Raw genomic sequence first — 21,219 nt, 5'->3', positions numbered from 1 at the left:
TGAGCACACAGGTCCCTTCCTCCTCCTGCCCGTACCAGATCCAAGCAGGACATTCCTAACCAAATCAGGACCACAGCAGAATAAGGAGAGCTTCCAACCCTGGAAAAGGCAGGTCTGCTCCATCAAATGACAGACAGGGATGGGTGTGCTGGGCTGACCTCCTACGCCTGCTTGCAGCTCCTGGTGGGGCCGCAATATCCCGAGGGCACAGCTGAAGCGTGGCACACTGTGCACGTGGTGCACAACGCACACAGCACTGGATGCACACACAGGGCTGACTGCGATCCCCGATCACCAGCCACACTGCTTCCTATCACAGCGTGGCACCTTCTGCCTTGCATCCCCATCACTCCTCCAGCCCACAGCGAATTCTGGGACCAAGGACCCGTCCCAGGCAGAGCCCTGGTGTTACCTGCTGTCTGTGGGGTGTGCCAGGCCTCCTTCCTGATAGCTAGTCCTGAGCAGGGCTGGCTTTCCCTCTAGTCCCTCCTCAGACCCTCTAGCATGCTGTTTTCAGCTCTGCATCGCTCCCCAGCTGCAGGCGGGAGCTTCGTGCATACCTGCCTTGCTGTCACAGAGCAGAGGGTGCAGGAACTGCTGCAGGAACCACAACAGATATATTGTCCTGGAAGCCCCTGTCTGCCTTCTCCTCCCCAGGCAGCTCTTGCTCCTCTCAAGCACTCCCCCTGCAAACCAAGAGGGCTGCTCCCGTGCTGCCTTCTCCCAGCAGACACCCGCCTTCCCTACCATCCCACACCGAGCACACACTCAAGACTCAGTAAACAAACACAACAATACCTAAAAACCTCTTGCTACAAAGGCCAAAATCTCCCTCATACCTGCCAGGACAATGAATGACATGTTCTTCCTATCTCCTGCAAGAAATCTTCAGGGCGTTAAATGGAGACAGTCCTTGGCACTTTAGGGAATATCTACTGCAGCAGTCTGGTCACAGCCCCATTTTAGACAGACTCTTACCCCTGAAGCAGGTGTAAGAACTGTCTAGGGCAGACCCCTAGACACAGGGGTCTCCTGCCATGCTGGAGAAACAGCCATACCTCTGATGGGGCTGCCACACAGCTTTTTCACCAGGACATGCAAAGGCAACACCAAGGTGGAAAGCAACTCATGTATTAAAGGCTTTCCTGCAGAGGGAGCTGGGACAATGACTCCCCAGAGGAACCCTTGCTGCAGTCCAATGCACCATGGAGGATACGGCCAGGGTATTCCAGCAGAGACACGCAGCTCCTCTAGTCTCTGCAGGACTCCTGCTCTAAGTCCTGGCAGAGACCGTGTGAGCTCTCTGACCTTGCATTGAGAGGAGACTGCTGGCTGTGTCTCCTCCCTCTCCACATCTGCCCTACGTAGTTCCAAATAAGAAAGGCTAAAAATCCCTCAATGGTTCGCTTCCCTTTGTCTGCTGGGAACACAGGTCTACTGAGCATCTTCAAATCTCTATCTGAGGAGCTAAGGGCAGGTGATTCTCATGGATTGGGGGAGTACAGCGGCCTGGAAGGGAGACAATCCTCCAAGCTGCACAGACCCTAAGTGCTAATGCCATGTCCTCTCTTACATTATATGAAAGGTTTGCACAAAACCTCAAGAGGCTTTAGAAATACAAGGACAAGACACTTGCACTGATCAGGGTCTGAAATAAGCACAGCAGGCCTTTCTCCCAGGGAGTGGTAGACCTGGAGAAAAACTGCACAGGCACCAGTCTCCCATTGCCCTGCTGGTTCCTCTGCTGCTCCCCTCTTGTCCCAAAGAGCAGCCTTTCTTTTTACTTCTCCATTCCACCTAGTTTGGCTCCTTACCGTCTGCTCGGGCTCTAACATCTCTTTGTCCATGGCCACCGGCAGAGCCACCTGAGAAGCTGGCATCTGCCTCCGTCAGCAGGGAGAGAGAGGCTTGCTCACCTGCCCCATGCCCACTGGGGACCTTCTCACTGGAGACCGAGTCTTTGGTGGAACGCAAAGCCTGGCTGTCCCCAAAAGTGTGATTTAAACAGAAGCCTTCGCAGCTCCGGTTCAGGCCATGGATGAAGGGCATGGGTGGAAGACTCTGGCTGCGGCGAGCTCTTTCTTCAAGGAAGGATGGGCAATTCCGCTGTGTCTCAGGGATAGGTGAGAACTCCAAGGAGGAATCACCACTGGACCGGAGTGGTGGGGAAGTACCGTTCTTTTTCCTGCCTTTAGCCAGTTCAGCAAAAGATGTCACTCGCTTTGGCGGGGAACTCTGGATTGGTATTGCTGGACTTTCACTCAGCTTGACCGGACAGCTCACCATACGCTCCAAGGAGCCCAGCCTGCTGCTGGGACTCCTGTCCAGGTTCTGGTCATAGCTCCTGGAGCGTCCCCGGCTTGAATTGAGGTTAGGTGGTGACACGTTCACGTAGACCTGTCCCTCAATCATGTTCTGAGTGGCTTCTTCCTTTGCCTCCTCTTCATTGCACTCCACATTGCTTTCTTCTTGTCTCAGGTCAGGCCTTCTGAACAGGTAGTATTCAGTGGGCTGGGCTGGGCTACCTTTGGTATGGTCTTCCGAGCAGCTAGTTATGGAAGATCCTGCCGGGCTGGGGGATGACTGGGAAGACAAGTCACACGTGACTAACTTATAATAATTCTGAGTAGCCACAACGAGCCGTGCTTGGCTCTGGAAGCAGGCAGTGAGGTCTGAGCTCTCCGAAGTGCAAGGCTCACAGTGGAGGTGGTAGGAGTTGCAGTTAGCATCAAGGACAGGTGAGGAGGAGTGTTGACACCCACACGCCTTCCCTGAACTCTCTGGGTGATGTGACTCGCAAGACATCTTGGATTCCGTGGGTGATGAATGCAAATCCAGGTAAAAAGCTCCTGTGTCTGTGTGGCTGCAGAAGGAAGAGTCACAGGACAGGTTGGCTGAATTCAGGTTAGATCGAGAATGGCTGTTCATTTTGTTGTACAGAGCACTGAAGTTCACCAGCACCCCATCAGAACTGTTGCAGGAAGAGTCACTGACATAGCCCATCTGTTGGTCAATCACTTCGGACTGACTTGATGAACTGTAGCAACGACAGTGCTGGAGCTCTGAGCTGGAACAGCTGCATGTCCGGCTGTGCATGGCATCTTGATTCCTCAGTGGTTCACCTGTGTTCTGGTTCCACTCCTGGTCACCACCATCGAAGGAGAAGCTGGAGGAGCCGCCACGATGGCAGCTGCATTCATCCAGCTCCATGCTTTCTGAGGCCTGGTGGCACCTGTTTGCGTTATTCCTCTTCTGGACATCATCACTACTGATTTTGTCCTCTTGTCCGTCTACGACACCGGACCGGCTGGCCATGTTCCAGGATTTCACAATATGGTTGGAGTCGTGAAGGTGGAAAGGGGGCAAGGCCAGCTCGTGCAGATGAAAGGGAGGTTTGCCAGCCACAAGTGAGTTGTGAAGGTGGAAAGATTTTTGACCCAAGTCATCCCCAAAGATGCTGAGATCTTCACCCTCGCTCAGCAGGAAAGGGTTGTGTCGCTTACTGACACTAGGGACAATCAAATCCCTAGCTTTGCCTTCTTTGTGGTCTGAGGCCTCTGCTGAGGTTTCGGAGGTCTGGAGAAAGCCGCTGTACACCAAAGAGTCAGTTTGTGAAAGGTCTCTGTCTGGAAGGGCCCGTGTAACACTGAGCTCTGGCTGGCAGAAGGGGTTGGTCCTTTTGCTCACGGAGCAGCACTGTCTATCGGGGACCTGGCAATGCACCAGGGGAATGTGATGGACAATCAGCGTCTCACCAGTCAGTTTGGGTGGACTATCCATGGTGAGGAATGCTCTTCAGGACATCAGTTAAGCTGGTGCTACCCATGGACAGGAAGGGCTGCACATGAGAGCCAGGCAGGACACTTCTCATGGGGGAATTCAGATACCTAGAGAGACACAAAAACACAAAGGAAGTCACCTCTCAGGAAAGGCAGTGACTATTTAGAGCATCCTCGGTTTGACTGACAACTTCATGTGCTGACAAGAACCAAATAGATTGGTCCTTTTCAGCACAAGTACCTGAGCACAAGATCCTGAGTTGTACTTCTTCAGGGAAAGCATCACAATGTAAGATAAACACATCTCCCTCCCTGCAGACTCCTCGACAACACTTGTGCTTCCAATTGACCTTACCTCACTTATCTGAAGTGAGCTACTGATCTCACTCAAGCAGCCAAAGGGCTGCACAGGCTTTGGGCCAAATGAAGACCTCACTGTGGATGGCACCGTACGCACTGTATGTTGACAGCAGTCCATCTACAAGAGCTCTCTGATGAGAGCAGTCCATCTTCTCACACTAGATTCAATATCTTTGTCTGTCTCCAGGTACCCCGAGCTTCCCTTCAAGAACCAAACACTGAATGGCACTGCCAGATCTTGCAGCGTTAGAGAGACACAAGTCCAGGCTGAGCCTGAAAAGCAGGAAGAGAGTGGAACAGGAAAGCAGCCACAACCATTCCTCTCCAAAATCCAGGAACCCCCGTGAGGTCCTGAGCTCTTTTAATGGTGTCAGGGAAACATGCCAAAGCATGCAACTACATATACGAACAAGGGCCTCTCATGTGAAAAGGAGCAGATGACTTCAGTGAGGCCATGGGGAGCCATTGGTGATGGTTAAATAGGTCCCATACAGCACATTGCCTTCTGCTGACCTTTCGCTGATGGTTAAGCCTGAGCTAAACTGGGTACTCCTGTGGTCCAGGGTGCCCGCTTCACAGTTCTCTAACACTCTGCCACATTATAATCTGTGGCACTTATCTCCTTATTTTATTACCTGCTGCACTTCACAGCAGTACGACTGCCACAGCCCACAGTCCCAGGAGCCGAACAGGCAGGGCAGTGAGACCTCCACTCCCTCAGTGTTCAGCAAACAGCAGGTTGTCATAAAGCTAGGGGAAGATGTTCCCCAGGACTCAGCACAGGAGGGCAGAGAACATATTCATTCCTTCATCCGCTTCTAACCCAGAGGTCCAATCTGCAATCGCCTCCAAGACAGTTCAGAGGGGTCTTCCCTCTTGCCTTCCCTTCACATGTCAGAGAAGTTGGTGCAGAGGAATGCATGGAAGGGCAGCTAAGGCAGCAAGGAGAGGGAGACACCACAAAACACAACAATGATCCAGGATGCCCCCGAGGGACTTAAAAATGACCTATTGCTCTTATAGATCCATCACTTGTTCTGAAAACCCTGGCCCAAACACCTTTGGTTAGCAATTCACATCCCATATCTCACCCAGGCATGCCCGGTGCTCACAGCACCCTGAGACCACGTACTGTGATCCTGCTCCAGACTCCAGGACAGAGTAGGGGGTAGACTCAGACTGGATATAGCAAATAAATTTTTTTACAATGAGGGTGGTGGAACACTGGAACAGGTTGCCCAGAGTGGTGGTGGATGCCTCATCCCTGGAAACATTCAAGGCCAGGTTGGACGGGGCTCTGAGCAACCTGATCTGGTTGGAGATGTCCCTGCTGCTTGCAGGGGGGTTGGACTGGATGGCCTTTAAAGGTCCCTTCCAACCCACCCCATTCTATGATTCTGTGATGACCCTGGGTCTGCTGGCACCACTGACCTTCAGACTCCAGAAAGTAACATATCTGTTTTTGCCTACCTGACCTCAGCGTTTCTGACTGTGGGATGATAATGGAGCTGCAAAGCCACATGGGAGCTCAGGATGGGAAATTGAGAACTGTGAGGTAAGTGAAGTTAGAACAACAGTGGAAGCAATGAGACAGCTCCACGGAAAGATCAGCAACTTCAGTTGTTTCAGCTTCGTGGTGTAAGAATAGCAATTAAAAGATGCTAAAAAAAAAGATCAAAGGAAGTACTTTCCTCCCACACATAGTAATGCTTCTCACAGACACAGGATGAAGCTGGCAGGAAAAATACACAAAAATGGAAATGGACCGAGTGTTTACAGTAAACACCCAATGATGTAAAAGTTAATGCTAACATCAGTGTCAGCGAACAGACAAGTCTTCTGGTAGCCTCTACCAGAGATCATATGAGACCTGCTCACACTCACCCTCATGTCTGCTTCTGCTGTGGTGTTTCACCCAAGATTAGACTCTGAAGTAAAGAGTTCACCAGGACCACTTGGACCACATCCAGCTGGTATATCATGAGATCCATGAAGTGGGTGAAGTGTATTACCCTTCACTTCCCTTTCAGTGACTCCTCTGTCTTATAAACCTCTGTCTCCTTTCCCACAGCCACTGAAAGAAATGAGTCTGTCCTCAGCCTGGTCCCTGGGATGAGATCTTTTACATCAGGGATTCCAAAGATCACAGTGTTCATGCCCCATTTTTGACCTTGCACACCACTGATGGTACATGTAGCAGTAGGTGCCCCTGTTTATCCTGTCTCCCCCCTCCAGCACTATGGGGAAAAGGCTGGTCCCCCAGTGCCTATCTGCTCCTGTTACTCCCTTTGTAGCTGTAATGCTTAGACCACGTCTCCCCGCAAGGCTTTGCTGTATTTTGAGTGTTGCCACAATGCAACCACTTGAAAAGCATCATTTCTGGGACACAGGCTGTGATGACAGCAGACTTCACTGCCGAAGCACCGGGTCTCCGCTGTCTCTGGGAAATGGCGGCTTGGACCCGGCTCCCAGCACCAGCACGGATCTGCAGACAAGCCCTGCTGAGCAACACACACTTCACGTTGGTGCAGATGCTGCTGTGGGAGGACAAGGCTTGTACAGGCACACTCTGACATTTGACAGCAAAATGCCAGGAGAGCTGACACACAGCCATTTCCCAGCTGTCTCTCTGGAGTCCTGGCTGCAACACACAACTCTGCCCAAGCTATTTGGTTTCAGTGGCAGCAGAGGCTCCCTGCGTGGACTGTGACTCACTGGCTGCTGCAGATGCTGCAGCAGATGTGTGCCCACTCTGCCTGCACCCACAGCCTGCTCCCAGCACAGGGCTCTGAGGTCCAATATCACAGGCGGCACGCAGCCAGCTCCTGCCGGGAGCCATTCTGCCAGCTTCCCTAGGGATATGCATGACTTTTTTCATGCCCTAGATACCCCTTCCTCCCTTGAGACACCTCTCCTGGCTTCCTCCTGCCTCAGGGATGCAGGGAGGTTGGCAGTGGCACTGCCAGCACAAGGATTATTCAGTTCCCAACATGAGAGCATCCTCTCTAGCCATATCATCCCTTGTCTCTCCCTCCCTGATTCTGGAAGACTGTAGAAGGATCCTCCCTCTTCTACTCAGAGTCTGGTAGTCTGGGATTGACACTGCATCAAGCAGAGTAGTTTCAGATTCTGCTGGCCTTGATCAGCTCTTTGTAAAGCCTTCACACCCCTTTGCAATGGAAAGTTTCCAGATGTGGGAATAGCAGTCTGTACTTGAACACTTTTTGCCACATCAGTTCATGCTTCTTATTTATCATTTGCCATAGTACAAGCCCACAGTGTGCCGAATCCTGCTCAATCCTACACATACAACAGCAAACACAGCACCCAGCAATGACCCCTGCCCAGAAAAATGTGTTGTGGCAGTGCAAGGCAGGGAGGCACACAGGGAGTGACACAACTCCTGACACATCAGTACCACAGCCATTTTGATGGCAAACGTCAAAATTCTTCACCTTCTCCATACTGACACCACCAGCTGCTACATGGGAGATATGAGTTTTCTAGTCAGTCAATTATTTCCTAAAGTGCTAAGGGTTACCTGGAGAAGGTGAGAAGTGGATACTTTACTCCAGTCAAGCTAATACAGAGCAGAGATGGATGTATTTTTGTGAGAAAACTATGATGTGCTGTGGAATTGCTTATCAATGCTTGTACCTGCATTATACACATACATGGCAAAAACTCATCAGCTGCAGCAAAGCTCTAGGTAATAGCAGGAGAGGAGTGTTGAGCAATAAAGGATGGCTCAGCATCTGAGAGCTGCCTGCCAAGCTGTGTCTGTGCTTTAGAAACCAGGCAGCATGCTGCAGATAACAGAGGCATGCAGCACCTTGCGGAGATGAGCCCTTCAGGCTCTGCACCTCATGCCTTGTTAAGTCCTTGCTGAGCACTACATAGAGCCCTTCAAATCCCACCTCTGGCCTACCCTTAAAGACTGAGGACATTGTTCCAACACTGGAACAGGTTGCCCAGAGAGGTGGTGGATGCCTCATCCCTGGAAGCATTCAAGGCCAGGTTGGACGGGGCTCTGAGCAACCTGATCTGGTTGGAGATGTCCCTGCTCCTTGCAAGGGGGTTGGACTGGATGGCCTTTAAAGGTCCCTTCCAGCCCAAACTGTTCTATGATTCTATTATATTGTGGAAATTTAAGGGTGGTCAGGGCAGCTCTCTGGCTTCTGTATTACAACTTCCTGCCTCGGCAACACTGATGAGAAGATGCAGAAGCCATTAGAGCCAGCTCCAAACTTGTCTGCAAGGCTCAGCTTCAATTAGAGGGAGCTGGTGCAAACACTGGCCTTGCCTCCAAGTGCTGATGCGTTAGGTGTGTCGGTCACATACCTCCAGGCATATCCCGCTGTCTGTTACCACTCCAGCCACGCTTTTGGAGTTCCATCGCTGATTGCTTAATACCCTGCTCCGCTCAGTGCTCTCAGCTGCGCACGTGGGGCGACCGGGTTCAACATGCAGCAACACAAGTTTCCTCATAAAATGTAATGCAATACTTGGAGAGGCATGCGGAGATTTAAGAAATAAAGGTTATTTAAATGCAAAAAGATTGCACATATAGCACAGAGGATGAAGAGGTAGGAGCAAGACCATCAGAACTGTCAGCTGGAGGTGATGCTGGCTTTTTGGAGACTGGCTTTTCTGAACAGATTACTGTTTCTACAAATCACAGTCACTTCATCTATGAAATTGAATGCCCAGTGGAAACCTTTAACTGTGAGAGTTCTTGCTGCCTCCTTCTGAATGGCCATGGTTTCACTGTCATCACTGTCTTTCTCAGATGGACCAAGATCCATCATGTCACTCAAGGGTGAAAGATGCAAAAACAGGGTTAAAAGCTGGGCATTCAGTTTCACAGACGAACCAGTAAAAATCCTTTTGTATTGGAGCTGCTCATTCTTTGAGGGTTGTTCCATGTGAATCCCTGACTCTTACAGAGCATTTGCATTAACACGCCTGAGGAAACCACACAGCTCTACAAAACAAGCACGAGCAGAAATGCTGCAAAAAGCAACGGTTTGTGTGCGTTTGCAGACAGGGGCACAGTACGGACATCTCCTCTTTGCTCCATGGGGAGAGATATATTCAGTTCACTCCCTGTATGTCTACCTCCAAGGCAGGTAGGAAAGGGCTGGGAGATGAATCCAAACTGAAAGCCACTCTTCAGACAGCGTGGGGGATCTCAGGGCTCATTGGTTCCAGTATCAGTTTCCTGGATCCCAGTAATGCAGTTTGTCCCTGCCCCAGCTCTGCCACTCCAAAAGTTGCCAGAAAGTACTGAATGGTTTTAAAAAAAAACCTCAAAAGGAAAATTCCGGCAACCTGGAGGGCATTCAGGGAGCAGCAACAGTGAAGGGGATGGGGCGAGGCGCACAGGATGAGTGGCCTGGGGACAGGTCTGAACCCTCGGGGTGAATAAAAAGAGGGTGGAGGTGAGGAAGCCTGTAAGTTGTTGCAGGCTGGGACTAGCTAGTGGTATCTGTTTGGACATCTGTTTATTTCTCGCCAGCTAAAACATCTCTGCCAAATACACGCCTACATTAAATGCTCTAGTAAATCATCCAGCACAATTAATGAAAGAAAAGGTGTAAAAGGAAATTCTAGTTGTTTAACTCATCCTAAACTTCCGGCTCTCCTTCCCTGTCTCTGGGAACAGGGAGTATAGTGAAGGTGGTCTGCCTGGTCACAGGGCGAATATTCCAGCACCCTGTGTTTAAAGGGGGCTGCAGCAAGATAGAAACACTAAATACTTCCTAAATTTCTGCCTCAGCCCAGGCTGGTTCCTCTTCTGGTGCTGAGCAAACAGCGAGTCCCGAAAAGACCACTTCCCTTTTCTTTGCATAATGAAGTGCTGCCTGGGCCAGGCCTTTTTCCAGTGGCTTCCAGGACAGCCTGACTAAGCCCATGATTAATGTACCATTACATCCCAGAACTATACGGGATTATGATGTGTTCAAAATGGAAACTGCAGCACATGACGATCAATCACAGCCCTTGCGCGCAGGGCAGCCAGGCACTGTGCAGGCCAGCGACAAGGCGCTCACCAGCAGAGATGAGAGGCTGCGCGTGATGAAAATAAGCAATACGCAGTATGCGTATTCCTGCCGATGACACAGCTAGCATGAGGCAGGTACTGCCTCCCAGTCAGAGGAAAAGAAGCCTCAGCTGCTCTGGGCATTTTGAGTTATGGAAGACATCAGAAATAGCTCGAGCAGCACATCGGTACCAGCTAACACGGGAGTCGGACAGTGACCGAACCAGTTTCTCCCAATTCGGTGCTCTCTCGCTCCATGACTCATCATCTGGCATGTGGCACACGGCAGGAGCCGCTTATAGGCCGTGACTCACGAGCACTGCGCATCCCACCGGCCGAGAACCTGCTCCTCCTCCTCCCCACCAGACACCCTCTGTCCCACCCCCCAGCGCATATGCTCCTAATTACCGTAGGCAAATCCACTGAGGAGAAAAGGATTCTGATATTTCTAGCTGTTAACATCACACCGAAACCACTGCTGAATTAAACCGCAGGCATAGTCACTCCCTTCTTACCACACACGCTGTAATGGCAGCAGCAGCAGGAGGAAGGCCTGCGCTTCCATTGCGCCTTTCTGCCTGAGCACTCTGAAAGCGTATTGAAGGTGTTACCAGAACATAATCATACAGACCCCCGAGTCTGTCACACAGCTGCACGCAACGGGGAGTGAGCAGCCGTTCTTGCTCGGTGTGTGCTGCGGGGGCAAAGGCTCCCGGGATGACAGCGAGAGGTGGAGAGGGCACGGATGCTTCGTATGGATGGAGATATTCTCAACAGCACTGGAGGTTTCAGAGATTTCTAGGGTTCTGAAGCAGCCCTAGAATTACTATACTTTGGAAATCACTTCCACTTCCCTAACATTTACTGGAATCTGGCTTCAGACAACTTGGTGCTGCCCAGACCGCGGCAAAGGAGAGGCCCTGCTCTACCTAGCAGTAGTGGGCCTTACCCTGGTATTATCTGGCAGTGGCGGCCATCAGTTCTGCCAGACAGCCAGAATCCCCGCATCTGCAGAGCTGTATTATTTTGAAATGATGCAGTCCTACATGGAATCTAATACACACGGCATGCAACCAGATCAAGAGCTCCAAAATCAAGCACAAATAGAAAATATCTCAGCAGCAGCCTGGTTTTATTAGACGTTCCTCTTCACAGTACACATCTAAATGGTTTTTCAAACAGCAGCTATGTCCAACAGCCCACTCCTGCTAAGACTGCAGGGAACTTTAACCCTTCCTAGCTCTAGGTAGTTCTGCCAAGACCAGAAGCAGTAACTGGATACACAGGAAGACATTTTCTGTCTCTGCAAAGCAGGAATATGCAATAAGCAATTCAGTCGTCTGGAGGCTGGCAGCACCCTGATCTGGGGATGACAGCATGCTACAAAGCAAAAAGGCTGAGCATCAGCCCAATAAAGGCAGCATCTGATGAGACTAATGCATCAAATTTATCCTGCCCTCTGAACATCTTCAGGACCACATATACTCTCGCTGCTGATATTCAACTGCTTTTAGACCACAGGCTGGATTTTTCAAACCCTTGAAGGTAGGTGGAGGAAAGGACCCTGTAGCACACAGGTTTGAAAAGGGAATTTTCCTGATTACTGTTCAGACTGTACATTTCTTGATCCTTTTTTTTTTTGGCCAGGTCCCCGAACAAACAGGTCCTCTGCAATCCTATCCAAATGCTGTCTGAATCTCACTTCAGCAGAATTCAGGGTGGGCAAAAAAAGAAAAAAAAGAGGCAGAATGATTCCCAGGATGATGGGACAAGAAGCTTCTGATCTGGGAACAAATCTTTGGACTATAGTGAGACTGTGCAAGATTAGAAATCGCCCTTTGCACAACACAGCAGGTCTTGATGTGACCTCCCTGGCCAAAACAAGTCGATTAAGAATGTTTTTCTCAAGGAAGAAAGACAAAATCAAGGGCAACTGTTGCCACCAGCTCAAAAATATGAGGGAGGAGAAAGAAGCAATGGACAGATGAACATATTTAGTCTTCACGGATGAACTGCTACAGGGAAGTTTTTATTTCAGCACAGGAACACAGACATCTGTGGACTGAACCAGAGAGGTAAAGCCCCGTCCTTCACCTTTGCCAGCAGAGTTCAGATGCTCCGCATGAGCTGTAATAACCCCAAAGTGTGCAAATGAGTGACCGGCTGCTCCATCCTCTCCCCTAGTCACAGGCTGCCTCTTCCATATGGGAACAGTTTACGTCTGGAAGTAGATTTCATAATCTGTCCACAGAAAATTAGGAGCTTATACAGTCATGGTGCTAGATATGCTTGACACCTCTAGTCTCCCTTTTATTTCTGAACTCTTGCAACTTCCAGGACTTGTCACTCCCTGAACCACTGAGTTCCACACCAAATCACAAGCCGCAGTAGTAGTTATCTGTCAGTTCTTTTGAACATACAAACATTTAACTTCATTGCTTGTCCCTGGGCTAGGGCAGAGAGAGTATCATATTTTCTAGTACATTTACTGCCCCTCTGAGCCGTCCCAAGCTTTTCATTTTGCTCACGTACAAGAGCATTCCCAGATCCGTGGTCCAGTCACCAGCCTCTCTCCAAGTGTCCTCCTGATGCGTGGGTGCGTTTGTATGTTCGCATGGCCAGCAGCACGGCAGAACTCAAAGAGGATCGAGACGAAACCATAGCATCAATTTACGTAACAGAATATTTTCCATCCAACAGAACTAACAAAAGGCAAGCCAGAACATTAATAAAATACTTATGAAGCAGACCAGGCACTCCTAGTGATTACACATACTTTCCTTCTGAGAGAAGAAACTCATCCCTTGCAGGGGCTGGCAACCCAAACCAAACTCAGCTAGTAAATCTCTATTTGGGACAGTTTATTTTAGGATACTGCTCCACAAGACAGCTCATGTGCTAATTAGGCTTGGAATGACTGGGCTCAACAGAGCATTAAGGGTCTAACTAACTAAATCTGATAACCCTGGATTAACCAGGTCTTCTGCTGAGGAAAGTCTTGCTGGGCTGCAGAGGATGCATACACCTTTTCAGTAGGAGAAAAAAGGAGGGCACACAGGGATGATCCTTGGCTCCGTACTGGAAGAGCAGGTCAGAGTCCCAGGGAATACATCAAGTCTACTGGAGGGACAACCACTCTGCTTTTAGTCACTTCAAGGGTGTTTGAAAGGGCTGAGGAGACATCTTAAGAGTGTAGGCTCCCAGATCTTCCCAGCTAGGACACGTTCACATTTGGACACCTCATTTCTTGAAGCTGTTGTGTCCTTTCTGTATCAGATGTCTCAGAGAAAAGCACAAGTGGTGAGGCAGAATTTGCCTCTCCTAAGCCCTTGCACTGAGATGGGCCTCAACTCAAGCAGGAGGTTTCAAAACTCTGCAGCTTCCGAATAAGTACTATAAATACACCAAGTAGCCTTATTCACACAAATGCCAAGTCATTTGGGAACATTGCCGGGCTTTGAAGTTTGATAGCAAGATCTGTAGACTAATTAATCACAGAATGTGAAATTACTCCTATTATCAGTTTCAAATAATCCTCCTTAAGTTCCTGGAATACTTCCATGTTACAAGCAGGGCACCTCATAAATTATTACCGTCTTTCTCTAGACCGTTCATTACTTCATATCACAAAGCCTACAGTTTTCCATTTAGAATCATAGAATCATAGAATCATAGAATAGTTAGAGTTGGAAGGGACCTTCAACGGTCATCTAGTCCAACCCCCCTGCAAGAAGCAGGGACATCCCTGACTAGATCAGGTTGCTCAGAGCCTCATCCAGCCTGGCCTTGAACGATTCCAGGGATGGGGCATCCACCACCTCTCTGGGCAACCTGTTCCAGTGCTCTACAACTCTCATTGTAAAAAATTTTTTTCTCATATCTAATCTAAACCTACCTCCTTCTAATTTAAACCCATTACCCCTTGTTCTATCACAACAGGCCCTACTGAACAGCTTCTCCCCATCTTTCCTGTAGGCCCCCTTGAGGTATTGGAAGACCGCTATAAGGTCTCCCCGGAGCCTCCTCTTCTCCAGGCTGAACAGCCCCAACTCTCTCAGCCTGTCCTCATAGGAGAGGTGCTCCAGCCCTCTGATCATCTTTGTGGCCCTCCTCTGGACCCTTTCCAACTGGTCCATGTCCTTCTTGTGTTGGGGACTCCAGAACTGGACACAGTACTCCAGGTGGGGTCTCACCAGGGCAGAGTAGAGGGGGAGAATCACCTCCCTCGACCTGCTGGCCACGCTCCTCTTGATGCAGCCCAGGATGCGGTTGGCCTTCTGGGCCGCAAGGGCGCATTGCCCACTCATGTTGAACCTCTCGTCTACCAACACTCCCAGGTCTTTCTCCTCAGGGCTGCTCTTGATCCAATCCCCGCCCAGCCTGTATTTGTGCTTGGGATTGCCATGACCCAGATGCAGGACCTTGCACTTGGCCTGGTTGAACTTCATGAGGCTGGCACGGGCCCACCTCTCCAGCCTGTCCAGGTCCCTCTGGATGGCATCCCTCCCTTCCAGCGTGTCGATGGCACCACACAGCTTGGTGTCATCGGCGAACTTGCTGAGGGTGCACTCTATCCCACTGTCCATGTCGCCGACAAAGATGTTGAACAGGGCCGGGCCCAACACGGACCCCTGAGGGACGCCACTGGTGACCGGTCTCCACTTGGACATTGAGCCGTTGACCACCACTCTCTGAGTGTGGCCATCCAGCCAACACAAATAATTTAACACATAACACAATAATTTAACACAAATAATTCCCATTTCTTCAGTGTCTCCTCTTATGAGAGTTTTCCAGGACTTTGTGCAGTTTCCTGGGCAATTTCTCAATTCCCTCCAACTCTGCAGTCATGCTTCTGAGCCAGGGTGACTAATTGCACACAGTTTCCCAATCAACAGTGGGATGTCTTCTGCTTTCTGTACCAACATCAGAAGATTCTGTACCATAATTTTCCATTCCATTTTTTATGTACCTTAGTATTCATATGTAGATGCTCACCAGGTAAAGTCCCTTATGATTAGGGTGATATCCAGGTACTTTTTGCAGTTTAATGACATCAGTTTAATGAGTTGGAATACATTTAATCAATTTAATCAGTTTAACGACATGGAACCTCACAAAGTCTACTTCTATGACTATCTTCTCTTACCAACATTTACAAACTTAGCACCAAGCTGAAAAAACAAAGGTTTAAAACACGACTAGCCTAGAAGAAACCAGGAGATTTTTCCTATGTATCTGTTCTCCGAGGAAAGGAGTTTCTTTTCCCTGTCTGTGGAGTGTGGTTTTAGGGTGGGTTGCTCCCTCAAGTTGCACAAATTCTTGGTGTAGGCTTGTGGGAAGAGGTTTCCCATGTTCCCATGCAAAATCTCTTTGTGGTCCCCCAGGAGATAAGAGGGTCTTCAATGTCTGATTAAGGTCTGGGCTGAATTATATCTTCCCTGGTGAATTTCCCTCATTAAATCAGTGAGGTCTGGTGGCTTGCCTCCATGAAAGAAGAGTCCGCTTTCGTTTTGATGGGCAGGCCAAGAGGTTGTTGTGGTTTTTCTTTTCAACCTCAACTGTTGCCAAGGGGAAAGCAGACAACAAGGCAGTAGACAAAAATAGGCTGTCAAACATGCTGTGGTACAGAGAGGAATCACCCTTCGGTATCTCCAGGACAAATACAAACACATTGCTTCAGTTTGGGTTGTTTCTCCACTTTGTAGTACCCAATCATGTCAGCAGCACAAAGTCTGGGAGATGTCAGAGTTACAGAGATGGAGACACTCTTGGGGTCTCTGAAGCTTATTGCAAAGTCACCAACAGAGGCACAGATAACAGGATCAAATAATATGGATCAAAAACCACCATCAGTGTCTCAACAAGCTATGTCCAAACATAAAACGAATTACGTGTGACTAGAGCATTGCCACCTTTGTGCACGAATCACCCTCATGCCATCACTTTGTCAGGGTGTGACACACCTGTTTCTGGCAGTTCTTCCTCTCCTTCCCTGTTACTGCACCATGAATTGGCTAGCCCTACTGCACCAGGGTCTATAGACCTCCAGGTATGTCTGAGGTCCCCCTGAGCTCCATACAGCCTCTCCTCGTGTCTGACCCACTCCTCCTCCGAAACCAGTCAGTCTAGAGGAAACAGGGAAAGGAAGCACATGGGAACAAACAGCCTGTCAGGCTTATTGCAATAAGAAGCAGTTACCACCTTCAGAGCTCTTTATAAATACAGTAATTATAAATAGCAAGTGCCTGCAGAAATTAAAATGAGGCATACGACACAGAGGTGAAGGCAGGAGGAGACATCTGGGTGAGGAAGATGCTCTCCTCAACAGCCATTTCAAGCTCTATGACCTGCAGCTGGAGGATAAGTTTCAGCAATAGGTTAAGTTAGATGCCACTGACTGTGGACAAGAGAGAACAGCCTGTTGCCAGTAGAAATCGGCTAAGTGCAGATGCATGCTGAAATCCTCTTGCTGTTCTTCTGAAGGGTCAAGCTTCAATTGCTGCTCACAATAAGCAACATTCAGGCAAAGAATTCCTTAAAAGTCACTACAACAACTCATGTACTAACAAGTGATGAAGGAGAGGTCAACTAGAGTAATCCAAACCCCAGGGCAGGTCTGTCACTCTGGGTATCCATCATCAGAATGAGTTAGGCAAAGTCGAGGAAGATACGCTGTGTGGGCCAACAATACCTTGGGACATCAGATACAAATTATACCTCCCACTGGCTCTTCTCATATATGGGCTTATGATTCTGCCACCTGAGTTACTAGAAAAGGCCTGAAGGTGGGACTACAGAGAAAAATGCCACATAAGCAGACACTGGAACTAGCCTTACTACTAAGAACAGAAAATTGCACTAGCACAATGGTCCAGAAAGGCCATTCTCCCTGCTGAGAAGGATATCTGTGAGGACAGCTATGCTATCTGAGCTTACATGACAATGTGGCATGAGGCACACCTCCCAGCTCTTTGCTACGGGAACTCCAGTGAGGGACCTAAAGAAGGTGGCCTGCTAAACAATTCAGGTGAATTTGACCTACTAGGGAAAATGAGGCTAAGTCAGCGTGTGTTTGGTCCTGCACCAATGCAGGCAGAGCAGAACTGAGAAGAGACTGTCCACTGAACGCATTTAGGTCAGGCTTTTCCAGAAGCAATGGCAGCTGATGCTAGTTTACAAAGAATAAGGTGCAGTTCTGGAGTTAAACTGATTAGATTAGTCTAACTGTGTAGGGAGCAAGGACTCCCTGCCCCCTTGAAGAGTAACACCTGAAGAGCCCATTCCCAGAGGGTCAGAGGGAGCTGGCAGAGATTATCTAATTGTTGCTGAATGGAGTCTGGGTTAGGCAACACTCAGGAGCACAGATTTTCCCCAGGGTTGACTGCATCACAGTTAAGCAACTCATCAGCTCAAACCTCCCATCACAACTTGAGTTCTCATGAAAAACTAATTTTCCTGCAACTGTATGCAGGGTTATTTTCTGGCACTGGTATGCAGGAGAGCTCCTAAGCATTTGCCAGAGCCACAGACACTCAGGTGAGTCTCTTGGACATCCGGGAATGTAGGAGAAGGCAGACTCTCCCAGTGCAGTCCCATCCCTTGCCCATGTGTCCCGCCCTTCCCCAAGAACAGAGCACAGTCTAGTCTGAGATAACAGTGGGTCCAAGGGAAGTATCAGAAGAAAACCTGCTGTATATTTGCCAAGGTCCTCCCTTGGCTCTAGGGTTCTTTTTTTTTTTTTTTCCCCTGTAACTCCCAGAGGAGAAAATCCCCTCGTGCCAGAAGGAACTGCTAGCTCTAATCACTCTCAAATATCTATGCCACTGGCCCAAAAAGCACAACAGGGCAGTGACACTCACTCTCTACTACCAGAGAGCATCTTGTGCTGGAGCAGAGAGAGATTGTTTGGTGGTAGTACCAGTTTCCCACCACTTGCCAAGCATCAGTAGAAAGCATTGCTGCCATCACTCAAATATTTATTATTTATCACTGAAAGGTACCAGCAGTCCCACACCCTCAGCACTGCACAAAGACCAACACACGGTCTCTCTCCCAAGAGTTTAAACCCGGAGGGTGAACCTGAGCCGGAAGTTGCCATCACCTCCATTACAGCTCTGGTTCCTGCCTCCCTCCCATTTACAACAGCTAAGAATTGCTGTCTTTTTTGTTGTTGTTGTCGTTTTTCCTGTCTGCTGATACAACCACCAGCAGCCTTGCCCAGTAAGAAATATTTGTACAGGTTTGATGGATAGAAAAAAAAATCGTCTACATGACCCTGAGGCTGCAACACAACTGTGGTGGGGAGAAGAAGAATTTGTGGACAAGCCTGCTCTTGCGCTCACCCTAACAGGCATGTCTCTGCTTTGACCCACTTCTTTCAGATAATGAACATTAAAATCATCTTCATTAAGAGAGGAAACTGGAGCAGAATCAGGGACTAGAGCCATTTGACAGCCCGTTTCTTTCTCTTTGGAGAGTAACCAGCATTCAGATGAGTGCTAGGGCACGTGGGGAACCTGCTCAGCAGATAACACGGCAAATCCCTGCTAAGGCTGGCTACCAGCACAGCTGTCATTGATCATTTCTATGGATTTCACTCCCTGCCAGGCAAGCTCCCCCTGCTCCTTCAAGCCTTATCCGGCAGCCTTTTGTATGGCTCTGGAATGGGGTGAACTTCTGGCTCTTTTGGACTTACGGACAACTGCCAGGACACTGTGTCCACATCAGAACTCTTCCCAGAAAGCAGCATAAGTAGCAGACAATTGAGCTTTCCCACTACCAGATTTCAATGGCTTCCACAAACACAGGGACAAAATCTTCCCATCCAGTACTGCCCTCTGCATCTCTCACCATCGGTTTGCTTTTCTTGGGTTCAACCATCAGAACCATGCCTACTGAGATGAGTTAACGCCCAGCATCTATGATACAGAAGCGGCTTTGGACTGAATATCTCAAGCTGACCCAGTTTATATTAAACACAAGGGTAAAAAGCAAACAGCTCTGTAATGAAACCTTTTTAATTTTTAAAGAGCAGATCTCTGGTGTATCAAGGAAAACAGTTATAAAGCCAACAAGAACAAAGAGCTTGGAGAAGTACTGCAGAAGAGACTTTGAATGTACATCATAAGTAAATAAACTTCAAGAATCACCAAGAAAGGTGAGGAAATTAGAACAGCATGGCTCCTGACCAACCTGAATGAATAGCCACACCAAGAAGGATATTAAAGGTAAGTAAAACAGCATCTTTGCTGCTGTTTTGGCAAGAAGCAGAATACTGGAGCTGTGGCGACAACAGTTTAGATAATACAGAGGAAAGAGGGTGCAGAAAAGGAAATGAGCTTTTGAAATGGAAACAAATTCAAGAAGATAAATGTGTTCAAGTCAGAGGGACAAGATATTCTTGATGCCAGAACAATGAAAGAATAGTTACATGATCACAGCTGGCAATATGGCTTTTGATAAAAATACCTGTAAGGAAAGAGAAGAAGGAGGGGAAGCTGTGCGGCTGGCGATTAATAAAGGTAAAGTCTGTACCTGTTCCAAAAGAGGAAGGAAATTGACCCATGTCAGGTTTATCAGCCTGCCCTTAGTACTACATACGGGTTTCAGAAAACATTGTAAGAGGATAATAAGACTGGGAAATAAACAAAAGATGAGGCAAAGAAGAACATGGGGTTGCAAAAGGTAGCCTACTCTCTGGATATCAGGAGTGATACCAGAATGAGATCTTGATTCACCAGGAGCATCAGACTGGAAGAAAAGTAATGTCTCTGGGACAGAGAATTTGTTCTTTTTTTTCCTATCACAGCTTCCGACACCTGAGAGTCAATAACGGAGGTGTGGGCAGGCTGTTCCTGAGTCCAGAGCAGATTCTCCTGGGCCACCTGCACATTCTGCAATGCAGGTCCAGGTCCCTCAGATCTAGAAATCCAACTGCGCTTTATCTCCAGCATTCTGCATCGATGCAGCAAGGAAGATACACAGCAGCAATTTTATTGCCTTCCTGTGAACCATTTCTGTCAGCTCCAGTCACCAGAAGCTCTTGCTCATCTTTCAAGCATCTCAAGGCAGAGATTATCTGTGCACTCTCACTGCTTAGCAGATGCTCTTGTAAGAGTGGCACCTACTAGCTAGGCACAGCCCACACGTCCTGGGGAGCGTTCCCATCCCACACAGCGAAGGAGGCTGCATCACCTTCTTTTTGTTCTTTTAGGCAAGCTTTGTACACACAAACTATACAGATTTTTTCCTCCACACCTTGATACAAGTACCTGTATCCTGCACAGGCATGTCCTGTTGCACGCCCTGTCCTCTGTCCCAGGACGCACCTACAAACACACAAGTGCTGTTGTTACCCCCCACCAGCCTCTTGCAGCAGCCTGTTCTGCAGCAGCACCATAAATGCAGCCCGGTACATCTAAAGGAGCACCTCTCCCTCCCTGCTCCCATCGGACTGAATGGGACAGAGACCTGGGGACAAAGGGAGGGGTCCCAGAGCGAGACAGGAATGAGAAGGGGCTGCAGTTCAGGAAGTCCTATGGGGCTTCCCGGATGTGGTCACAGAGCTGCGAGAAGAATGCACTCTGCTCTGTGATTTTGCTGGAAGCCCTCTCCTCCCCCACCTGGCACCCTGCGCTGAAACCCTGGGTTTATCTTCTTCACCAGGTGTAAAGGCTGGAGAGCCTTCCTGATCCATAGAGTTGGAGAGGGAGCAACCGACTGAGGACCTGCAGCAGCAAAATGGTTCCTCCAGAAAAGTGCTGCAGAACAGGCTGTGCTGAGGATTGCTCCCACCTCCACAAATTCCCCGGGGCCGCACACAGCACTGACCATCTTGGGGAACATAGTGAGAGGCTGGAGAATGACAGCACAAACAACACATTCACATTCCCTGACAATGACAACCCTGAATTTCCTCCCCTGTGCCCTGTGCTGCTGGTCTCTGACCCAAACCCCTCTGTTTCTCCAGCTCTGCAATGCCCTTCACATCTGCCTCTTCTGCTCCACGGTTCCTCTACAGCTCTGCCAAACATT

General features: G+C 49.0%; 1 protein-coding gene across 10 annotated transcripts in view; it reads right to left on the bottom strand.

Annotated features, from left to right (window-relative positions):
- RUSC2 (RUN and SH3 domain containing 2) overlaps positions 1–21,219 on the bottom strand; it is a 54,132-nt gene that overhangs the window by 15,442 nt on the left and 17,471 nt on the right. For 8 of the 10 annotated variants that reach the window (XM_086771284.1, XM_086771286.1, XM_086771289.1 and 5 more), the window contains one exon: positions 1,815–3,887. In XM_086771284.1, the coding sequence (XP_086627410.1) occupies positions 1,815–3,780 (1,966 nt within the window). In that variant the 5' untranslated portion in view covers positions 3,781–3,887. Of the gene's footprint in view, positions 1–1,814; positions 3,888–12,714; positions 12,787–21,219 lie in introns of those variants that run through there. The other 2 variants (XM_086771288.1, XM_086771291.1) reach the window with 2 other exon arrangements.

Source organism: Chlamydotis macqueenii, chromosome Z, assembly GCF_036417535.1.
Source record: "Chlamydotis macqueenii isolate bChlMac1 chromosome Z, bChlMac1.mat, whole genome shotgun sequence".
NCBI lineage: Eukaryota > Metazoa > Chordata > Aves > Otidiformes > Otididae > Chlamydotis > Chlamydotis macqueenii.
This window is presented reverse-complemented; position numbering and strand designations above follow the sequence as displayed.